This window comes from Aptenodytes forsteri, unplaced genomic scaffold, assembly GCF_000699145.1.
Source record: "Aptenodytes forsteri isolate BGI_AS27 unplaced genomic scaffold, ASM69914v1 Scaffold59, whole genome shotgun sequence".
NCBI lineage: Eukaryota > Metazoa > Chordata > Aves > Sphenisciformes > Spheniscidae > Aptenodytes > Aptenodytes forsteri.
This window is the reverse complement of record NW_008794085.1, coordinates 2308970-2317318: the sequence shown is the minus strand read 5'-3', so window position 1 is coordinate 2317318 and position 8349 is coordinate 2308970. Positions and strand designations below refer to the sequence as shown.

The 8349-nt window shown below is 42.5% G+C and overlaps 1 protein-coding gene across 1 annotated transcript in view; it reads left to right on the top strand.

The window, feature by feature from the left end:
• Positions 1-3314, top strand: part of WDR63 (WD repeat domain 63) — a 26395-nt gene extending 23081 nt beyond the window's left edge. The window contains exons 19-22 of the mRNA XM_019470650.1: positions 312-516; positions 946-1037; positions 2457-2630; positions 3171-3314. Of these exons, the coding sequence (XP_019326195.1) occupies positions 312-516; positions 946-1037; positions 2457-2630; positions 3171-3314 (615 nt within the window). The remainder of the gene's footprint in view (positions 1-311; positions 517-945; positions 1038-2456; positions 2631-3170) is intronic.
• Positions 3315-8349: the final 5035 nt, after the last annotated feature.

Below are 8349 nucleotides of genomic sequence, written 5' to 3'. Positions count from 1 at the left end.
TGGGTTACAGTTCCTCTCACGTAGGAACCCAGGTTAGCTGCACCTGGCAAAATTTAAAGACCACAGATTTTAACAGCAGACAGACAGATTACCTTATTAGACTGGAAGTGAGATATCAGTTTTTTTTACTTCCCTACAATTCTCCTCTTTATCTGCAGAAGGTGATACCAATTTTGCCATTGATATAATTTTTGTAATAGGATCATTTAGATTGTGAATGTTCTTAAATGGTAGGAGATTTGAAGTAGTGAATGGATAGTACTGTTTGATTGTTGGGTCTATCTTTTATTTGTTTTCAAAAAAAAATTAAGAATGGACCGATCCTTCAGTCAAGCTGCTCTGCAGGAAGATACACTGCGGGACAATGGTCCTTAACGAGACCAGGAGTTTTCTTCATTGGCAGAGAAGATGGAAATATAGATATTTGGGACTTACTGAGGAAAACTCATGAGCCATCTCATTTCCAGAACATCTCCGAATCAATGATCACTTTCATCAGCCCCTGGATTGCCTCACGTATGTTGATGGTGATTGCACTTTACTGTGCCACCCTGTTTGCAAAATGGCCCATGACTCCAAGGCACGTTAATCTTGTTACAGATGATCTTATATAATAGATAAGTACATACTTCCACTAATTTAACACTGCACTGTATATACAAAAATGCATACATCAGTTCTAAGTGTACTACCACAGCATAAAGCAACTGAAAACATTTAATTTAATTAAAAAAAAAAAAAAGAGCTCGAAAAAGTATAAACTTCAAAGGGAATTTCATTTGTTAAGAAAATAAGAGGGCAATAAGCCTGCCTTTTTGCTGCAGTGAACAACAAACCAAAAAGACCACAACAAAAATGAACCCTCTGTAGCTCGCGTTTGGGTGGAGTTATGTATTACTGTTGGAATTTAGATTGTTTGTATGTTTTTTGTCAAATATCTTTCAGCAAAGCAGCATTTTTTAGCTGTTTCTGATGATCTTGGAGTACTGCATGTTTTGGAAATCTGTCAGACACTAAGTCACCCTTCGAGGAATGAGGTTGGTAAGAATTTTTATTAATCTGAGACACTTTATCCTGAAAACTCCAACACAGAAACAGGTCTGCCTGGAAACACTTGCCTTCAAATGGATGGCAATTAATCTGAGATCAGTGTGGCCATATTCTCCAAAGATCACCCGTAGCAAAGCTGGCTTTGTACAGAGCTCGGATAGGAGGCACCTAAAGGAAACCTGAGCGACAGTTGGCAGAATTCCACTGCTCCAACCTGGCTACATGAAAACACAGTAAAGAGTTCAGCATTTTTTTGCCACGTGCATAAAATGACACCTGGTTTCATGCATTAAAACAACGCTATATAGGGCACAGTAATGTAAATACACTGAGTTTCTCTTTCTTTACACCTTCTTATCGGCATTTGCATCAATTTTTTTCCTGTAAATTTGGTACTTCGATATACATACATCTTAATATCTGGTTCTAGCTTAGTTAAAGCACATTTTGCAAACTGTTACTAACATTACCGCTCATTCATTCTCTTTTGAAATAAGGACTGTCTGCACCAAAGGGCCATGGGAACAATGGAAACAGTTTTAATTTCTCTTTCTTTCCACATCATTTGCAGTTGTTCTTTTCCCTCACCTCCCAGCCAAAGATCAGGCTAGTGTTTTCATCTCATCCAGTCTAGCAGTCTTGCCTGCTACCTAGTCTGTTATTTTTACATCACAAAATTTTCATCCCGTCCTATCCCAGTTTTAAGTTAATGTATGCACTTAAATAGCTTATAAACATCCCATAAAGGTTTGCTGTGCGCAGAGCTACAGTATGTAGCAATATAACACCAGGTCAGCAGCCTCGTTTTAGTAAAAGTAACTTCTCCAAAGCAAGGTAGGAGCTAAGTCCTCTAACGTGAGGAAACACATTGCTTCTGCCCAAATTACGTGTGTTTTGGAACTACACTATTTAGGGTGCAGAATGATAACCCAGGAGCAGTCACTAATATTTAGATTACACTCATTCTAACTGAAGTATTCACTGAAAAATACTAGGTTGTTGAAGAGACTAATGAAAACTAAAACACAGAAACCCAGATAAATGCATAGTGTAATACTGAAGTATGGTATTTTATGGTTTCTTTGTGCCTGAAGTTGGGTCAGTGAGGATTTGGACTGACTTAGTGAAATCACTAACCTAAAACTGGTTTAGTTATTTCACTGCAGGTTCCTGAAGGATGATCTACTCCGAGTCAGTGTAATAGAAATTATTTAACCCCATGCACATTTGTATCCCAAATCAATTGGTTCCAATCCACATCTTTGTATTGTTTTGCTGCAAATTATTTGGATAAATAGAGATATCTACATTCCCAATATAGATAAACTAATAATACCGTTCAGATCATCAGCAATAATTCATGTCTTTGGGCGTGTAATGACCCTTGTTTGTCATTGTGTTAATAGCATGCCAACGTACTTGATTATTTTGAAAGAGAAGTCAAATACCTGAAGTACTGTGAACAAGAGTTTCAAGAGTATCAAGAATTTCAAGCCAAAACAGAATTGAAATGGAGCTGGAGGCACAGAGAGAGAAAACAGTATGTTATACTTGGAATTAAGAAAACTTTGTTTCTTTGGGTCTTCAAAATGCACCTGTTTTGCTAGGCAGGATTTCCCATAGTATTTTCAAAAATCAGGATGGACATAATCAGAATAGCTTAGCAGCTCCTTATTTCATATTTACAGTTCTTAGGAGTGGACTAGGTAGTCCTAGTTCACCTAAGTTCAGCTCTTGGTCAAGTGAAACTCCTGCAAGAGCATTAGAGCCTATGGACATTTAACAGCTATGAATTTGCTTTTCTTTTTACATCAGTTGCTCCTTCAAAAAGTTACATTTTGGCAACTTCCCTATCAACATTGCTCCTTCAAGCGAGGAGAGACTCCAGCCTTCCATTCTTCATTCACATAAGGATTTTGCCTATCCATTCTTTGGTAAATGGTTTAATAATACCAACTAATCAACCAAGGAAATGACAATTCAGTTAATGTAGCCTTAAGTGATGCCTGTTTTCATTAATTTGTGATAGCACTGATACTATCAACTGGAAAGCACTGGGGTCGCATACAGGTTTCAAAGCTTAACAGTGCATTATTGCCTGGTATGTGTTTTTCCTTCAGAGTATGACTACTCTACAGAAAACAAAAGAAGAGATGGAGGAGCAAGAAAATGCAGACTATACTGTGTTTCTGGACCTGGAGAAGCAGATACTAACGGATTTAGGACTAGTAAACGGACAAGAAATACTTTCCTCATCAGATTAGAGCCCATTATCACCTTTAGAACCAGTGAGCTTTTTATTTCAGGACCTCTTTATTTCAGCAGAACGCGTTTAGCTTCAGAAATAAAGCATCTTGCAGTTAGAGATTATTGTTTCATTAATTTTATCCATTTGTTTACTCACAATGTGGTTAGAGAACAACTGTTTTCAGCACACTTCTCCCACTATCTTTCATTAATACAGTTATAATGAATAATTCTATCTGTTTAAATAATAGTTTTCAAAGTTCTGTGTCTGTCAGGATTCTATAAGCCGTAAAAGACCTTAAACACAACTCGGCCGGTCAAACCAACGTGCCAGTATTCACCCCTCCAATCTACATCCACCTGCTCCCACCAGAGGGGAAGCCATTCTACTCCAGTAGTTACATTCACATAGGCCATCCAGATTCTGCTACTCAGCTCCAGCAAGCATCTCCGCCCTCATCCCCTGTGCTGGTTTTGGCTGGGATAGAGTTAATTTTCTTCACAGTAGCTAGCACAGGGGATTTGGCACAGGTTTGGATTTGTGCTGGAAACAGTGTTGATAACACAGGGACGTTTTCGTTCCTGCTGAGCAGTGCTGACACAGAGTCAAGGCCGTTTCTGCCTCTCACCCCACCCCACCAGCGAGGAGGCTGGGGGTGCACAAGGAGTTGGGAGGGGACACAGCCGGGACAGCTGACCCCAACTGACCAAAGGGATATCCCACACCATATGGCGTCATGCTCAGCACAGAAAGCTGGGGGAAGAGGAAGGAAGGGGGGGACGTTCGGAGTGATGGTGTTTTGTCTTCCCAAGTAACCGTTACGCGTGATGGAGCCCTGCTCTCCTGGAGATGGCTGAACACCTGCCTGCCGATGGGAAGGGGTGAATGAATTCCTTGTTTTGCTTTGCTTGTGTGCGCGGCTTTTGCTTTCCCTATTAAACTGTCTTTATCTCAACCGACGAGTTTTCTCACTTTTACCCTTCCGATTCTCTCCCCCGTCCCACTGGAGGGGGGAGTGAGCGAGCGGCTGCCTGGGGCTTAGTTGCCGGCTGGGGTTAAACCACAACATTGTCAAAGTATTCACTCCTCTTGAAAACTTAGGGACAAGCAGTAGGGTTTTTTTGAGACATCCAGGACATTTCCTGCTCCGTAGATATGGTGACAGAGAGCACTCCACAGCGAAGAACGCTCACCTGAGACTTGTGCAGCCCCATGTCCCCCAGCTGCCGTTGAAGGGAGAAGGGGAGGCACGCAGGCACACGGGCACCTCAGATGACCACAACAATCACAGTAACACAGGAGATGGAAGGAACAATTCCTCATGCAAAGGCTCCACTCTCACCTAAGGGATTTAAAGATCAAAACCAGACCCCGAATTGCTCTTATAAATCAATGAGCCATTTTAGCTCACGAAGCATAGGAACAAAGGTATTTTTTACACTGAAGATTATTTCATTGTTAGCTAGCTTTACTCACAACTTCCACAAGCAATTGTTTCCCCAAATAGCACGTACGGTCACCTGGATTACAGCAGGGAAGAGAGGTGGCCATCACTGCTACAAGAGGATCTATCCCAAGAAGATTGCCGCAACGCTCAAAAGGCAATGTATAATGCTACCGCTTATGCAGGGAATAGTCAACATCAGTGCTCCCTCAACAACAGCAACCTGGTTCTGTTCCCTTAAATGCAGCCACAACAAATATTCACCATGCTATAAAGTCTTCTATGTATTACTTACTACACTTAAATGATAGGGAAGCCCCTTGCACCTCTGCTGAATCCATACGTTGATACACTAAGGGAGGACCACATAAATTACTAAACAGGGGCTGCTGAACCAAAAGCATAGATCTGACCACACTATTCATAAACCCTTCAAACTTTGCAGGCTGAACCACTTCTACTTGCCATCGTCAGATTAGAAAATGATCGTTACTTAAGCCTGGAAAATGCTTACAAACAGAAGACCAAAGCCATTAAAATATATTGTTCCCTCGAAGAAACCAGCATTATTTAGAACAAACAGCTTTTACCAAGCACACTGTGGCTTGGCTGCGTGCATTTCTGTCAAAGGACAATTATTCTTGAGAGAGATCGAACGGTGTTATACAGAAGTTTTAATATTTACCAGCATAAATGAGTAACAGCTCATGAATATTAATGTTCGTCCTCCACCCACAGAGACGACTCTTTTGTAAGCGGTGTTCTGCTGGTTGCTCGGTTTCAATAGCCAGGTCAGACACCATGTAACTGAGCAGAGCCTGTCAAGCGGAAATTAAATCTATCAGAGGAGGACAGATTAAACTCTATACGGGTGAGTTCACTCTTTCCATGACTCACCAAACTGTTTGAGGGTCACAGACTCCTGTCAAACAAATGTCCATATGGTCACAGTAGACACTAAAGCACAAAAGACGACTGACACACGGGGGATTTGCAGAGAGGACCTTCGGCTGACAAGCGATAGCCGGCCCCGGTGCTCTGCTTCGTCAGAGTAAAGCGTAGCCAAATATGAAACAGGAGCAGCGTGAGCCTCCTGTGTCCTGAAATAAAACATTGCAAATTGGTTTTAGGCAGGGTTAAAAACATGCCCCTTCAGTTTTCTACAGCCAGGATCTCCCCATCACGTACTTTTACCACACTGATTGAACTTTGGTCAGATTTAAGAGAGGTTTGGTGCCACTAGATAGGACTTGGTTTGAAAAATAGTATTTTGTTTGTTAGTATGAAGTTTAAATATTATAGTAATGTTCCTTGCCCCTCGTATTAAACTACCTCTAAATTAAAACCAAGGAAAACTCAACAAGCATGTCTCTACCACCTGCAGCAGCACGGTGTTTGCAGTCAGAGCTCAAAAAGGAAGAGAGCACAGCTCCTCTGCTAAATCAATATTTAACTAACAGCCTGCTCCATACAGATATGTAAATATCCCACAACCAAGTAATTAAAAAAGCTCAGCTCTGTTATCAGGCCTGGACTTCGTTAGAACACCACCTCAGACCATCTTCCACAGATTTTTTGATTCACAGGGCTGCAAACTACGTATACATTAAAGCCAACCTTATGGTCATGGCTTACCTGGAAAGCCCAACCATCTCCCCTCCACTGTAGCCCTGTCACTACAACCCAGAAGAGGCGGCGGCCTCAACGTGAGCCTTGTTCCCCACCACAGAGGCACTCTTGAGAGTTTTGATTAAGAAAGTATTCCGGAAGACAGACGGGTTTTCCTAACGGTGAGGACAAGGAGGCAGCGGACCAGGGCTCTGCTGATCAGCCCCCCTCCCTCCCTAGGGCAAAGCAGTCTGGGGAGCTGCAGGAATCCCCCAACGGAAAGGGGGTAGCCTTCCCGAAAGCCATTTTCCTCCTCATCTCTGCTCCCGAATAACACCAGAGACATGAGATTATACATCCCATCACGATCTTTTATCCTCTCTAATGCAATCCTAGAGGTCCAAATACCTGTAGGGTCGGCTTTGCATTATCTCATGGCAGACTGTTCCACAGGTTAATTTTGCCTAGCAAATTTTGTTGTCAAGACAAATTATAGGGTTTCCTGCATGGCTCTAAAAAAAGTCAAACAGAATGAAAACAGTTAATCCATTGTGTAGGATGACATTTTAAAGCAAATGCATCATAGTTAAAATGTAACACCAGTCCTCCCCCCACCCCAAATAACCATCTTTCAACTGTTGCTAGCCCCAGAATTCGAGATAAAGACTTCTTGTATCAAAAGACGTTTTTACTGTTAGGAAAACCCGGTACCTCGGGACGGGGAGGAAGGTGAAGGGGTTAAGATCTGGCATCAGAAATACCAGATGTCTCTCTGGCTTATCAGATTTATAGATTTATTCTGTAAAAACCCTGAATATCTACTTCTGTTGGGGATGTTTCCCTCTATTTTTAGAACATGTCTGAATAGCTGCAGCTACATTTTTGCCTGGTGCATTAATAAACACACATACGTTACACATTTGGGAAAGACAGATCTAAAAGATCTGAAGTTTCTGAGGCTTAAGCCAGGCCGAGGTCACGCTGCCACCCCCTCTACTCCACACCATCCCTACCCATCTCTTGCACGCTCCTGTAATAAGCCACTTGGGGAAGCTGAAAAAGGGAGAGAAGCGATTCAGCGTCAGCTGGATCAGCCGCACAGCCCAAGCGGCATTTGGACAATCCTGTTTAAACAAACAGCAATGGATTAAAACTCTACGAATGGGCCTAGTCCATTCCTGAACTCACCTCAGCGTATTACATCCTTAACACTTGGCAGCAAAGAGTTGCACAGACCTACAGATGCGTTGCTGCTTTTCCCTGGGGACTACAAACTACGATTCTTGGTTGCTACCCAGCCCAGCACGCGGCCATCACTGGCCCATACTCGCGTGTAACTATTTGTATGCGATGTTGGTGCAAGTCTTAGGACTGTTTCTGTAAGAGCATCTGCATCCATTTTCTTTACCTGGGAAGCGGAGGTCGCACCTGAAGGAAGCCCACACACTCCAAAGACATCTGCTCTCTGAACTCAACCGCAGGCTCTGCCCTCTGCTTTTAACCTCTTCTAGCAGCGGCAAGAGCCCCCGCAGAACAGGAGCTGCTCCTGACGTCAAACTGAGTTACACCAAGCAGACAGCAACAGGGGTTAGTACGGTAAGAGTTGTTCCTGGCTGTGCCCACGGGGTTTGACAGGAGCTCTACCCCGCAAACCACACGCAGCCTGCAGCTGCTCTTTTGTATTAAAAAAAATGTTCACTACTACTTTGGTAGAAGCAGGTTGTTTTAATCTCCCAATTTAGTGTTTCCAGATTAAGGTAATTCCCACACTAATCCTGTTCCTTAAGAATCTGTAATTAATGTAAGAAGGATGCAGCTTGACCAGATTATATAAATAATTATACGAAAGATAATAATATCTACTAGAATATATGTAAGGGACGACATTGTTGTGGTTTAACCCGGCAGACAGCTAAACACCACCCAGCCGTTTGCTCACTCACCCCCCCGCAGTGGGATGGAGGAGAGAATCGGAAAAAAAAAAAAAAAGTAAAATTTG